General features: G+C 37.3%; 3 protein-coding genes and 1 long non-coding RNA gene across 4 annotated transcripts; 1 reads left to right on the forward strand and 3 right to left on the reverse strand.

The window, feature by feature from the left end:
• Nucleotides 1-97: 97 nt before the first annotated feature.
• Nucleotides 98-3,024, reverse strand: SCL14 (SCARECROW-like 14). Its single transcript, NM_100627.5, has 2 exons — nt 2,826-3,024; nt 98-2,724 (listed from the first exon to the last, which is right to left on the reverse strand). The coding sequence occupies exon 2, from the start codon at nt 2,652-2,654 to the stop codon at nt 345-347; it is 2,310 nt and encodes a 769-aa protein (NP_172233.1). The 5' UTR covers nt 2,655-2,724; nt 2,826-3,024; the 3' UTR covers nt 98-344.
• A 1,635-nt stretch (nt 3,025-4,659) lies between these two features.
• Nucleotides 4,660-8,181, reverse strand: TRFL2 (TRF-like 2). Its single transcript, NM_001331707.1, has 10 exons — nt 8,032-8,181; nt 7,485-7,626; nt 6,646-7,384; nt 6,391-6,555; nt 6,232-6,306; nt 6,067-6,146; nt 5,737-5,978; nt 5,371-5,637; nt 5,209-5,272; nt 4,660-5,129 (listed from the first exon to the last, which is right to left on the reverse strand). The coding sequence occupies exons 2-10, from the start codon at nt 7,563-7,565 to the stop codon at nt 4,950-4,952; spliced, it is 1,893 nt and encodes a 630-aa protein (NP_001318943.1). The 5' UTR covers nt 7,566-7,626; nt 8,032-8,181; the 3' UTR covers nt 4,660-4,949.
• On the forward strand, nt 7,899-8,478 carry AT1G04593. The gene is made up of 2 exons (NR_138744.1): nt 7,899-8,050; nt 8,174-8,478. It is a non-coding gene; the product is annotated as an other RNA (long non-coding RNA).
• Nucleotides 8,479-9,059: 581 nt separating this feature from the next.
• AT1G07550 (Leucine-rich repeat protein kinase family protein) lies at nt 9,060-13,087 on the reverse strand. Its single transcript, NM_100629.4, has 13 exons — nt 12,948-13,087; nt 12,285-12,822; nt 11,625-12,103; nt 11,405-11,549; nt 11,244-11,315; nt 11,105-11,176; nt 10,934-11,011; nt 10,702-10,847; nt 10,421-10,617; nt 10,188-10,314; nt 10,040-10,105; nt 9,746-9,932; nt 9,060-9,631 (listed from the first exon to the last, which is right to left on the reverse strand). Exons 1-13 carry the CDS (start codon nt 13,027-13,029, stop codon nt 9,226-9,228), a joined length of 2,595 nt encoding a protein of 864 aa, NP_172235.2. The 5' UTR covers nt 13,030-13,087; the 3' UTR covers nt 9,060-9,225.
• Between the last annotated feature and the right edge of the window lie 442 nt (nt 13,088-13,529).

Below are 13,529 nucleotides of genomic sequence, written 5' to 3' on the forward strand. Positions count from 1 at the left end.
TGTCGTCCTAGTACATGATTATCTACTTTTCGGTGTGTTTTGTAGTACGAGATGACGAGATGTCACACTCTGCAATAGAACTGTATAAACAAGACACTGAAAAAAATGTAACTTTTCATTATTTATGCAACAAAAGATTACATGAACATATAGCAAAAGATCATGCAATGAGTACTATATCTCTTAGGCTACACTCTTACACACGCTATGTCACAAGCATAATATAACAACATTCTAGTGTTCAAGAACCCTAACTCTGAACTTAATCCACTCGTGTTGGCGAGAGACTATCAACAGAAAAGCCCTACATAAATCCCAGTCGCTTAGAACGTAAGAAACAACATCTATGAAGACGAAGGAACCCATAGAGATGAAGCATACACGATTCTACCTTTCCACCCTTGAAGTAACCAGTTACCGTTTTGATCAACATCGAAGTTTTTATCGTACCCGTTTTCGATTTTCAACTTCAGATTCTGCATCAGTTCCTTCTCAAGCGGAAGCTGTCTAAATCCGGCTCGGATCAGTCTCGCCTGCCACTGCTTATATGTCTCTGGTCTCTCCACTCTCTCTGTTCCTTCACAAGCCACAACATTCACAATCTCTCTCCCATAAAACTCTTTCTCATACATCAGCCTCATCTCGTCTTCCCTAGCTAGCTTCGAGTCACACATATCAAACACAGCCGAGTAATGAAACAACGCTTCTCTGAACCTCGTGACAAAGAATGGCGCGTTGTAATTCCCGCTTAAGATCGCTGGAATGAAGACATTCGGGTTTATTTTTCTTATCAGCTTCAAAACTGCATCTCTCGGGCTGTTTACCAGAACGGTCTCATCTAGAAGGTTCCTGAAACGGAACAAAGAGTTCACAACCACATACTCTCCTTGTCGAAGCTTTAAGTCTTCGACTTGGATCGTTTCCCATTTCTGAGCAATTGCGTTGTACTCAAACGGAACATTGTGTCGCTGACAGTATCGAGCCAAGCGATGACCTGTCTCCTGAACTCCTTCCGCTGGTCTAAAACCGCGCTGAGGAAGCTCTATACCGGTAATTCGAAGCTTAGGCGAACCACCAGGTCTGCTGAGCGAGAGGCGATGAATCAGAGCAGGCCACTGAAAACCGTAAGATATTCCGAAATCTATTATGTGGATCGTGTTGGCGTTTGCAGTGAAACGCATCATGCTGTGGTTAGCAAATATGATAGCAGCTTTCTTGAAAGGGCAGACCGACATGTATGTCTGGTAAGCCTTCAACATGTCTGCTGCAGACGTTTTCTTCGAAGATAAAGCGGTGTAGATCTGTGTACCGGTCCCAGCTAAGCGTGCTTCAAGACTATTTGCAAAATAATGAGCCAACCGCTCTGAACCATTGCCTAGAGGCGAAGAATGCTCTCGTATCTGCCTTAGCATTTCGTTGGCGGTTCTACGATCATCCACTGATACAGCTTGTGCACATAACACCAAAAGAGTCCTCAAATCAGCAGTTTCTTTCTTAGAATCGTTACTATGACTAGTAGAAGTTGATTTCTTCCCACGAATCTTTGCTCCATTTGACTGTGCGGTCACGACTTTAGCGGATTCTGTAGGAAAGTTCTGGTTAAGAATGCATACAGGTTTCCCAGGGCCACATACCAAGATCTTATCAAACATTTCAGAAAGCTCGCTTTCCTCAACATAAACAGCTGATTGCTTGTTACTTCTTTCTTCAACGAAATCTTCATCTTCGTCGCGCCAATGGCTTTTCTTACCAGTTAATCTGTTGGGAGGAGGAGCATAGCTATGATGATGATGATGCTCTGTCTCATCTTTCTTCTCCGTCTTAACAAAAACCTCAGAACCATTTTCCTTGGAACCAGAATTCATAGGGATGTAACTATCCACATCAATAAAGAGCTGAGAAGACTTAGGAAGGAACTTACTAGCTTCCTCAACCCCTTTCTTGAACTGCATAGCCAATTCATCATCTTTAAACATATTCGAAACCAAATCATCGCCAAAACCTGAACCGTAAACCGCACTATTACCACCACCACCACCACCGGTGACACTGTTGGACCTAGAAGTAGACTGGAAAACAAAATTACTCGGCATAGGTGTATGTAACCAAGAAGGTCTATTCTCCAAACCATCAACACTCCAGTGAGAATCAGAGGAAGTAGTGGTAGTGGTGCTAGCGTAATCACTAAAAGCACCACCTGAACAAGAACCGTCAGGGCTATCACTAGCCAATCTCTCAGGATGATCCACAGAAGAAGCAGAAGACGAAGAAGGGTATTTCTCACCAAGAGCCTCATAGAGAGATTTCTCAGCAGCTTGAAGAGCCAAAGCGTCATGAAACATACAAGGCTTCTCTTCCATATCCTCTTCCATAAGAACTTGGCTTATATACTTCAAAACAGAATCAGAGAAATCAGCGTCATCAGATGAAGATGATAACAGATCTCCTGCTACAGCTTTGTTGTTGATGTTGTTGTTGTTGTTGTTCTGGGAGGGATATGCCTCTGGAGGATCCAAGGATGAGAAATCTAAGTCATCTAAATAGAACCCATTAGCTAAACCTAAGGTTTGGTTTGAGGAGGGAGGCAAATCAAAGTCCTTATTGAAATCCAACTCGTCCATGGATCCAGGGAATCCATCCGGATAAGAACCCATGTGGATCCAACTCCAAAAACCCAAAAATCCAGAGTCGTTAATATCTAATAAAGGTCGAATCTTTATTCTCCTGATCAATCACCAAAACCAAAAAAGCAGAGCACTGAAGAAGATGAGAAGAGAAGAGAGTAAAAATTACAAAGCAGGGAGATTTCAGAGAAGAAAGCGTACCTCTTTGTGGATTCGGCAACAAGATGACAAAGAAGAACCTTGAGTAAGAGGGAAAAAGGGTCTGTGTTACTGTGTACGCGGTGAAGAGAGAGAGAGAGACTAGAAAGAAGATGATGAAGCAGATGAAAGATAAGAACTAATTAATTGTTTTTACTCTCTCTACAGAGATAATATAAAAGAATATGCCCTTGTCTCTTTTCTTTTCTTTTAAATTTCACTCAGAAATATAAGTCGATCAGGCAACTTCTTGGGTCTATCTGTTGTCTGAAAAGAATCTTTCCGAATCAAGACAAGTTTCAATTTTCACTGTTTATTGTTTACTTTTACTAGAAACTGATATTTATTTGGAAATTTATCAATTTCTTTAGTTTTAATTTTATTTCAGATATTAATTTTATTATTTAATTAGTTTAGTGAATACGAATTATAATGTAAAGGATGTTAAGGCGATGAGATTTTATGATTCTTTTCTTTCCAAAACAGCATTATTTTTGTGTGGTGAGACCAATCTAGAAAGTACACGAATGAAACAATGTTACTTTCATAGAAAGATAACGTACTATATGATTACTGATTAGTGATTACATTTTATTTTATTTTTGACAGCAGTGATTACTGATTAGTGATTACATTTTATTTTATTTTTGACAGCAGTGATTACTGATTAGTGACTACATAAAATAGATTTATTGAACAATTTTTTGGCAAGAAAAGAAATAGATATACAAGTCACTCTATGGATACCATACCACCAAAAAAATCAATCTCAATATCGTAAGAATTTTAAGGAATATGCACAAGATGGCCTGAGATTCAAAAAGTTACTGTGTATTATGTTTTGATAATCGTTATACAAGTCACACTTTATTATTTCATAGTCATTTTACTTTTCTTCCCATATCTTATATTTCAACATTCCTGGCTGCTCACTAGTTTTTCGTTGACCCGACTAAGATAATAATTCCAATTATAAAATTTGTTATCTCCTTTTTAAAAATCATCTTAACCTTAATATATGCGGGAGAGATGGTTTGGACTTTGGAGAGACCAAAAAAAACTTGGAAGAAAATATTCATGGCCAAGAACAACGAGGATAAATTCCGAAGAGAATACATAACGAAGCCAGTAAGGTCCGTCTCTTGCGATATATGATTGATGTCGGCCTTCCTTAGTGACACTGCTAGCGCAACTGTGTTGTTGCTTTCGGTCCACAAATGGTATCCCAATCTTGAAATTTACTTAAAAACATATAATAATATTCTAGTGTTGGCTAATAATTGAACAATTTCAACAACAAAGATTATGACAATACTAGGAACTAGCAAATGACAATTTTTAAAATACTGCACTTTTAAAGCAAAATAAGACAAAAGAAAAAATTGAGAGATCAGACGATGTGCTAAGCTTGGAAGTTTGGAACAAGACAATTTCGCTGTAGCAATATCATGAATTTCTTACATTAATTGCACCTTACTTTCGCTTCCCACTAAAAGATTGGACTAATCGTAGCTTCATGAACACATCCATTTTTTTTACTTTCGTAGCCACATAGCAAACGATGCTAGCAAAAAAGTTTACTCATCGATAGGTGTCGACTTTTGAGAAAGATATGAAATAATGAAAATGACAACTTCATTTATTTCTCTCGGTTGATCTATGAGATCCTAAAGTATCTCCCATCTTATTCTCTTTTCTTCTGTAAGTGTCCAAAAAAGTCTGTTTAGCCATTGAAAAAAGTCGCATAGCTATTACCACAAAAAGCCAAAGTGAATAATTATTGGTACGTATGTTATGTTTCCTTTTCTCCTTATCAACTCTACCTTTTCTTGTCAAGGAATCTTATCAGGATCTCAATTTTGCAAGGCACCAAAAGGAAGAAACCTCTTATTACAACCAAGCACTGTGACAATTACATAGGACTTCACATATCTTCATCTATATATCTTCTTCTTCTTCTTCTTCTTTACCACACAATCCATTCCTTTTTTTTTACATTGAATCTTCTCAAATACATGCATAAAACAGATAAACAAACAAACAAAAAAGTATATATGAACGAATAAATTCCAGGTTTATCCTGCTAACGTCCATTATCACGTTGCGAAGATAATATTTAATCCCGGCCTATAGACCAAGACTGGTCTCGAGCTGCTGGGGTCCCTCTAGTAACTGGTGTTTCCCCTGTTGCTGGGACCAGTAGGCATGAGCCGTTAGTACCCGGTCTAAGAGCTCCTGTGGAACTGGCTCACCTCTCCTTTGTTGCGGTGATATTCTTGCTGTGTGCACCAGCGTCTTCCATTTGTCCTAATCAATCCCAAAATTAGTTACTTCTTGCACAAGAAACATAGACCTCATTCACTGTAAGGAGAGAGTTTTATTTTACCTTCAAATCAACGTAAGTACGGTGCTTAGCATTATCAAAAGCTCGCAATTTTACGTCACGCCACCTGCAGATAGATATGCACAACAATCTTAGAACTATCTTGAACCAATTATTGATGGAAATTAAGTCTTATACTTTGGTGAACATAAAAAATTTAGTTACCTTCCGGTCCCAAGTCTCTCCACAGCTTGAACAAGGGCCTCTACTTCAGCAACAGAAAAAGGTCGACGGATCCTACGCTGTGCCACTTCAGATCGCTTGGTTTTCCGAGGTGGGACTACTGTCAACGCCTGAGCATGCAGAGGAGATACAGGAATCAAGGCTCTCGAGTAGATGGTTTTACCCCTATTTGGTGCAGAGGGTTTGGAGTCAAGGTCACTTTCTACAGAGTTACTCGGTTTAGCATGCTTCCCTGGTGATGGGAGACACCTAATGATGTCAAAAAAGTTTTGGAAAACATCAGAAACAGAGTTCTTCTCTACACTAAAGAAAGAAGCAGCATACATTGACCTCTGGATAGAGACTGACCTTGTTAGAGTGTGAGGTACATTACAGGGACGTGCAAAGTCAGAATCTTCAGGAGATAGTGGTTTTGTGGATTGTGGAGGATTTGGCTCAAGACAAAACCCTAAAGTGTCTGAAAGAGTGTCTAGAGAGAGTCCAGTCTGTAGAAGCATTTTACTGTCGTCTCTAACCTTTTTCCCATGAACCAGAACACCTATGCGTAATCCACCTCCAAGTATCGAGGTCACAGCTTCCAACACTGTCCTCTAGCGAGAAGAAGTAAAGTTTCATCAATCATTATCCATAAACATGAAGGAGATCCTTCCAGAAAATTATAAGCCGAAAAATCCTAACCTTTAGCGAACCGACAGTAGCTGTCTCTGGAATTTCAATGAAAAGTTCAGGGACTCTAAATGACTTGATTCCAAGTTTCACTAAGCACAACAAGAAAAAATGAACAGAATTAATACAAAAATCTGATTGGTAAAAATAACAAAAAACCTCAATAGAAATAGATACCGTTATTAGAATCTCTTGGTGATTGGAATGCTGCAGGCTGCTTCTGACAAGCTATGGATGATAGAAAAGCTGAAGCTGCCAAAAACAAAGTTCAAAGTTAATCACTATATCATCGTAAAGTGATTTTTGACGTTAAATGACTAGCTTCCGATAATATACCCTTTCGAGGTGAACCAGACTGGCCTTCATTTTTATTTGTTTCCTCGGATTGTGATGCTGTATAACCATCAAAGTATCTCCTTTTCTTTATTGGATAGTTCCTCTCTGATCTTAAGCTTTTAAGACAATGTTTCTTGCTATAGTAATCAGACTTCAAGTCCAAGTCTAAAACATTTTCAGACAAAGACACATAAATAAACCATAACATCTTGAAAAGTACATATGACTTGCTCACAAATGGTCCATAATGTTCACCTGAATTAGTTACTGTTGTATCTTTCAGCTTTGGAGGGACTTTACAATACTTGGAAGCCCAAACTTTCCTTATTCTTCTATCTCCAATACGCAGAGTTGACCTAAATGATTTTGTTCTGTAACAGGCTGAGAAGTTTTCGCCATCATCATTTTCCTTACCGTGTAAATCTACATCATCGGAGCATGTTGAAGGATTTTGGGGAATAGGTTTCCTGAATCCACTACCTATATGTTTCTCATCCTTACCTACAACATTCCTTGATAACTTTGCTTCAAAATTTAACCCTCCAAGCATTGATTTCTTATCATTAGACTCTGACCTATAGCAATCACCATTATTGATCTTGGATTCATCATACGCCAATTCTTGAGTTTCAAACTTCTCAGAGGAATCAGAAGTTATACCAGAAGAAGATCCAAAATGGAACTCTTTAAGGGGACTTGGAGATCTATTAAAGCTTTGCATTTCATGAGATTTTTGAAGAATCTCAGAGACAAAGAAACTCCGTTCAGCATTATTATTATCATGATCAGAATTTGTAGTCTCTTCTTCCACCATTATATCGCCGCCGTTAAGCGGCTCTTTCTTAACTGCACACTGATCTTCATTATTACCAGAGGTATTGTTACTTGAGGAAGAAGAATTCCCACCTTCAAGCAGCAGTTTTCCAGCTACTGCAGCCAACAAATCGAAAGACGATATTTGATGGTTTTCGCTTTTCTTCTTGAAAGCACTCTTCTAGCAAAACACAAAACACAAACATATATATCAGAAGGGAACATTAGAACATATATAAAACTGATAAGAAACACACAAAAAAGTTAAGAATTGTATTTACTCTTGGTGATCTGGCAGCTCGAGGTGTGTGAGGCACCTCATAGCCATTGAATCCATAATCGGGCCTCTTTTGCAACACCATGATTTGAAGAACATTTCAATCATTCAACAAAACGAAGGCATTCTCACGGATTACAAGATCCCTGGAGAAAAACAATTAGGTTACTGAGTCCAACAATGTATTAGCATTTATCTATAAAATTTCTTACGTTGCAAGAAAATCTCACATACTGTATATGTGATAGCAGATTATTTCCAATTTCAGACATCATTTTTTGTAAAACCCTAGCTAGAATCCAAGTTATTGAAATTTCCACGATCTAAAGCCTCATTTGATTAATGACCGTAGAGTGAAAACAGAGCATGAATTTACCAAGAAAAATAATGAACAATTCTGGTCTTGTAATATTTTCATGAAAAACAAACACGGTTCAGCTTCTGTGAGAAACCAAATTACAACATCAAAAAACCCTCAAGCTAGAAAACTATAAACATAAAAAACCGCAATTCAAATTGCAGATCCAAAAAAACTTCAAAAATAATCTCACCTTTTCTTCTGAAACAAGGTGAGATCAGAATGTTTATGATCTTATTTTCTCATCAACCCACACAAAGCAAAAAAGTTTCTGTCTTATTATTTATTTTTTGTTGTGGGAAATCGAAAAACCCCTTAATGTGGGAAAAAAGCACGGAAGGAGACAAGGGCTTAAACCCCTGGTCTTATACGAGAGTAGTAACACAGAGGACGTGTCTGAAAAAAGAAGAAGAGCGAATAACCGGCTATAACCAGTAAACCCCACCCTGAAGACCTGTTCTTCTTCTCCCTTCTTGGGTCACCACCACTGTCTCACGTACTTCCCCCTGATTCGGCCACGTGTTGTCTCTGTCGGATCGTCCGGCTTTTTTTACAACACACAAACTTCGACAATAACGTTGAGTCACACATGCCATGTAATGTTTTTTTTTTCCTTTCAGTCCAAGCCATGTCATTCTCCTGTTTATTTTATTTTGTCTTTTTCAGTTTTTCTTCTTCTATTTTATTTTATAATAACAAATTTGTTTTCATTGAGAACCCTATCTATTTTCTGATGCAAAATACTTTAACCTAAACCTAATTAACCTAACCGATCGATCAATTCGGTTTGCAGCTATCAACCGATCGGCAATGCTTCAAATATACTTTGGCATCACTGAACCGAACGGTTCTTCAGTTCTTTCCCAACCTGCCGAGAATCCGAATTGAATAGTCCTTCTAAATGCTGGAAACTTTGAACGGAACGATGGATCTGAGAGTAAATACCGAAGTGAAGCTCGTCTTCTTCTTCTTCTTCTCTGTCGGTAGCATCGAAATCGCGAAGGACAAAGAACACGTGTTTCAAGAAGATGAAATTAGGATTTCTTCTTGGGCTTACAAAGTTCCTACAGCCCAAAAAATAACATTTCTACACCACAGCCTACACTTTCGGCCCACAAAATAAAAACCCAGTGAATTTCCAAGCCCACCGAAAAAACCGAACCGCATAAACAGATTCTTTAAACCGAATAAAATCACAAATATCTGTATGAGTGGATATTCTTCTTGTATAATTAAAAGAGTACTTTCAACTTTCGATAGCACAAGAAGAAGCTATTAAGTATCAACACGTTCAACATACAGACTTAACACCCAAATTGTGCAATAGACGCTTCATAATACAAATTATACAGACTGATCATTATACACCCAACCATGAGAATAATGACTAACGTGCCTTTGGGTTTATTTCGGTGTCTACAACTATGCTCAGTTCCAGAGGACTGCTTAAGTCCACCTCTTGGCTTTTTCTCCACTTTTCACATGTTTCCAAACATTCGTTTAGCACATGAACGACCTGAGACATGTTTGGTCTCTCTTTGGAAGTACGGTTCACACATGACATTGCCAATTCAACAACTTTCCATGCAGAACTTGTGTCATAATCTTGATGGAGGTTTGGATCCACTATACTTTCAATATCACCATTTTCGAGTATAAAACTGGTCCATTCCACTATGTTACAATTTTCACGGGATAAATCAATCACATCTTGGCCGCTGATGATTTCCAGTAAGACAACCCCAAAGCTATATACATCACTCTTCATGCTTAACAAGCTGGTTTTGTGGTACCTATAACAAAAGATTTTAAAGATATGGTTCACTTTTTTTTTCAGAAAGCAAGAAAATCGATCGAAGACATGCATGTTTAAATGTACAATGTGATATAAATCCTCCACTACTTACTCCGGATCAAGATATCCAAATGTTCCAGCAACAACCGTAGGTTGAGCTTCATTTCCTATTAGGAAGGATCTTGAGAGTCCGAAATCAGCAATTTTGGCCTCAAATTCTTCACTCAACAATATATTAGTACTTTTGACATCTCTATGAACGATTTTTGGCTTGCATCCAGTATGCAAATACTCAATTCCTACCATATGTTAAACCTCGTATGTTAACTAATTATCATAAATATGGAGTTTAAGAGAGAATTTATATATATCAGCTTAAACTATATATAATAATATTTCTACACACCTATGGCGGATTCAAGAGCTATTTTAAGTCTTATCGGCCAGCTCAAAACAGAACAACCAGGTTTTCCTGCAATAACAACCAAGTGGCTTAAGAAGTTTGTTTGAAAGAGAACCTATAAATTGTTGTATCAAATTTTCATGTGTTTTACCTGAGAGATGCTCTTTTAAGTTTCCCTTTCCCATTAACTCGTAGATGAGAGCTAAGCCATTATCATCATCACAATATCCAATGAGGCTTACTAACTTTTCATGGTGAACTCTTAAAAGTAGTTCGACCTAACAATCAAGGACGACATAAAGAAAAAAGTGTAACCAATTGATTCCTGATCTCAAACATTAACCTCTTTTTCCAAAACTTTAGTAAAAGATTTAATAAGAATACCTCTGTTTTGAATTCTTTATAGCCCTGAGCTGATGAATGAGAAAGCACTTTAATAGCTGCTTGTTCATTATTTAAACAACCTTGATAGACAACACCGAACCCTCCTTTACCAATAACAACTTGAAAGTTATTTGTCATTTTGTTAACGTCAGAGTAAGTAAATCTTCTATTTTCCGATTTGAAGGATGAGCGTGTAACTGCATAGAAAAATTTAACAGAATTCCATGAGAGCTATACAATATGGGATTATATTCTTCTATATGTTATTCTCCTTTAAGTACCTTTCCCAGCAGATGGCTTTCTCCTTCTTAAAACAAATATGAGAACTAACACAAGTATGATAATGGCCACTGCAGAAACAGATGCCGCAACCGCAGCTGTTGGGAATCTTGTACCGCAAGACACACAAATCATATTTTCGTCAACCCTAAAGAATAAAGAACGTAGTGAATTTCAGAAACGAGAGTGGGCACGTAGTAAATCAATAAAGATCATCTCAAAAAGAAATCTTACAATAGCTTTAATCCTTCCTTTTTTCTATCAAGAAGGGCTTGAGGAACCAAACCGCTAAGTTTGTTTCCACTTAAGTTTCTGTGAATATATAGACAAATCAGTAGATCATCTAGTTAGTAAATGTAAAACATTATGATAAAAATGGCTTATTTTGCTTTCAACAACACTTACATGACCAACAAATATTTCATCTTGGCTAGAAATTCAGGCACTTTACCAGTCAAGTTGTTTTGGGACAGGTCCCTGTTGCAACAAAAAATTGTTAACAAGTGTTTTGAATACATCTTCATTTTGTTATAGAGATACGTACAGTTCTTGAAGTTGAGTTAGATTTTGTATGCTAGGTGGTATAACTCCATTTAATCCACTTGAAGACAAATCTCTGTTTGGAAGATCCAAGACATATCACATCAGATACATTTCAGGGCTTAAGATTTGCTAACAACATTGAGTTAGAATAAATGCTCTCACAATTTCACGATTCTTGGTGGTGTGGACACATCAATTACGTTGCAGCTTAAGCCAGTCCACAAAAACTGTTTAGGGACACATGGATCGCCCTGCCAGCTGATTCTGTTCAGTCCATAACTAGCTTGAATATTCTTTACAGCAATGACTGAAACATGGTGCAAATTAGCAAGAAATAATACGTGTAAAAAGCTATATGCATATTTGTTCAAAGGCAACATACCATCATTTTGATTTGTTTCTGATTGAGGAAACTCAATGCCCGTGAAAATTTCGAAAGCATTCATCAAGGGTGGAAGAGTCGATTTCGGAGTTTTTATAAGTTGCAGACGACAAAATCCTCCCTCGCATGTCAGTGGTACATTGTTGAACATAACTTGTGCTTCAAATCTGGTAGGACGGAAAGGATCGAAATGAACTTTATTATTTACCACAACTTCGAATTCTCTAGTTTCATTGGCCTGGACTTCCATGATCTCGGCGATGTAAATATAACCGTAAACCTGGTCAGTAGCCGTCTTCAAATTCCAGGTAATGGTCATTGGATCACTGGCATTAGCGGGCATGGCGCCGGTCCTAAGTACATCTTGTGGTGGGTCATAGCCATCTATAGAATCAATAACGTGGTGACTTGTGTTTATATGCGTCCATTCTGGTAATATCAACGGCACCCAAATTCTATCATGCACATCTTGGGGATAACTGCCAAAATCAAGTTATATATTTTACTTTACATCAACTAATAACAATAATTAATACTGTATAATCTTGGTTTACGCTAGATGGCTTAAATGACAATAATATTAAAGTTTTTGTGGAGATTAAAGTTTCTGCTCATAATCTACTTTGGTTATTTATAAAGCATAAGGTGAAAATAAGGTACCGTATATAGTTGTTTGAATCGGTGAAATAGAACCGGTTATAATTCCTCAAGGAACCGGTTTGAGCAATATAAGTATCATATAGCAAGGGTCTCAACTCTATGGATGATATCATTGGTGTACTCGTCCCTGTCTTGACGAGACATATGTCCAAGATGTTAGACCTTGTGATGTGAATGATCTCCTCCAGAACTCCATCACCTGACTTCCCCATATCTATGGTTGTCCAAATATTAGGACCAAGATAGAGGTCGAATCTTGGAGAATTGTTAAGCCCGTCATAGTTTCCATATCGAAACATAACCCTGATTAGATAATTTGTGTCTTGCTTGACATTTAGACTGTAACAATTTCGGATTCCATCCGGAAAGTATCTCAAAACCGTATATGGCTTCCTGAGTTTCATAAGCAAGTCTTTTTGGACATTACCAGTTTTTCCTCCTTGAATGAAATCAGCATCGGATATGTACGTCAGATTGCTATTTGCTTCGTTGTAAGGAGACTCGTTAGAAGCTAATCCACAATCCAAACTGATGAATCCTGGTAAGACCGAAAAGGGAGAGGTACATATTGTTTTTCTTATATAAAGTTCTATCTCAAAAAAAAATTTAGAATGGTTTATTTCCAAAATTATTGTAAAAAAGAAAAACAGATGATAAAAAGACCTTGTTGATTCTGAGATTGAACAAGATGTAAGATGGATAAAGTGGCACACGCAGCAAACAGAAGCCTGGTGCAAGTGTCCATTTTTGATGATTTCTTCGTTCACAACTAACAAAACTTACTACTACCAAAGTTTTGAAATGGACAAATTTTTAGTGTTATAAGCTGCAAATGGAATTAATCATGGTGACGTCTACGTATAAATTTTGTTTTAAAAACTTAAACTTTTGCCATGGTTTTATCTAACGAATAATAACAGCTAACCACTGGTATAATATCCATATAAAATAAATCAAGACGTTAGTGGTTGATTATAAAATTTTTGAAATGAAAAATATGCAACCAGGTTATATACTCTCTATATTTTAAAAATCTCGATTCATTTGTTCACTTTTGCTTATATTCGTGGTTTGATTCTGACACGATCGGTGACTTTGCCATATATGAATATGACATCCCTTCACACACACGGTAATAACTCATTTTCTCAGGTTAATCTACTATAGGTGTGCTTGATGATAACCAATTAGAATCAATCAGTTCTACTAATTTCCACTTGCAAACCTTTTTTATAAAATTTAAAC

The sequence above is a fragment of the Arabidopsis thaliana genome (assembly GCF_000001735.4).
Source record: "Arabidopsis thaliana chromosome 1 sequence".
In the NCBI taxonomy this organism is placed as follows: domain Eukaryota; kingdom Viridiplantae; phylum Streptophyta; class Magnoliopsida; order Brassicales; family Brassicaceae; genus Arabidopsis; species Arabidopsis thaliana.

Excerpts from the sequence above, each read along its gene's own strand:
- SCL14 (NM_100627.5), bottom strand. The coding sequence starts at position 2,654 with ATGGGTTCTTATCCGGATGGATTCCCTGGATCCATGGACGAGTTGGAT.
- TRFL2 (NM_001331707.1), bottom strand. The coding sequence starts at position 7,565 with ATGGTGTTGCAAAAGAGGCCCGATTATGGATTCAATGGCTATGAGGTG. Across the intron at positions 6,147-6,231 it reads ACCAAGAGATTCTAATAACG|TGAAACTTGGAATCAAGTCA; the intron begins GTATCTATTTCT and ends TGTTGTGCTTAG. Across the intron at positions 5,273-5,370 it reads GAGAGACTTGGGACCGGAAG|GTGGCGTGACGTAAAATTGC; the intron begins GTAACTAAATTT and ends ATCTATCTGCAG.
- AT1G07550 (NM_100629.4), bottom strand. The coding sequence starts at position 13,029 with ATGGACACTTGCACCAGGCTTCTGTTTGCTGCGTGTGCCACTTTATCC. Across the intron at positions 11,316-11,404 it reads CCACCAAGAATCGTGAAATT|AGATTTGTCTTCAAGTGGAT; the intron begins GTGAGAGCATTT and ends TCTTCCAAACAG. Across the intron at positions 9,933-10,039 it reads AGCTCTTGAATCCGCCATAG|GAATTGAGTATTTGCATACT; the intron begins GTGTGTAGAAAT and ends AACATATGGTAG.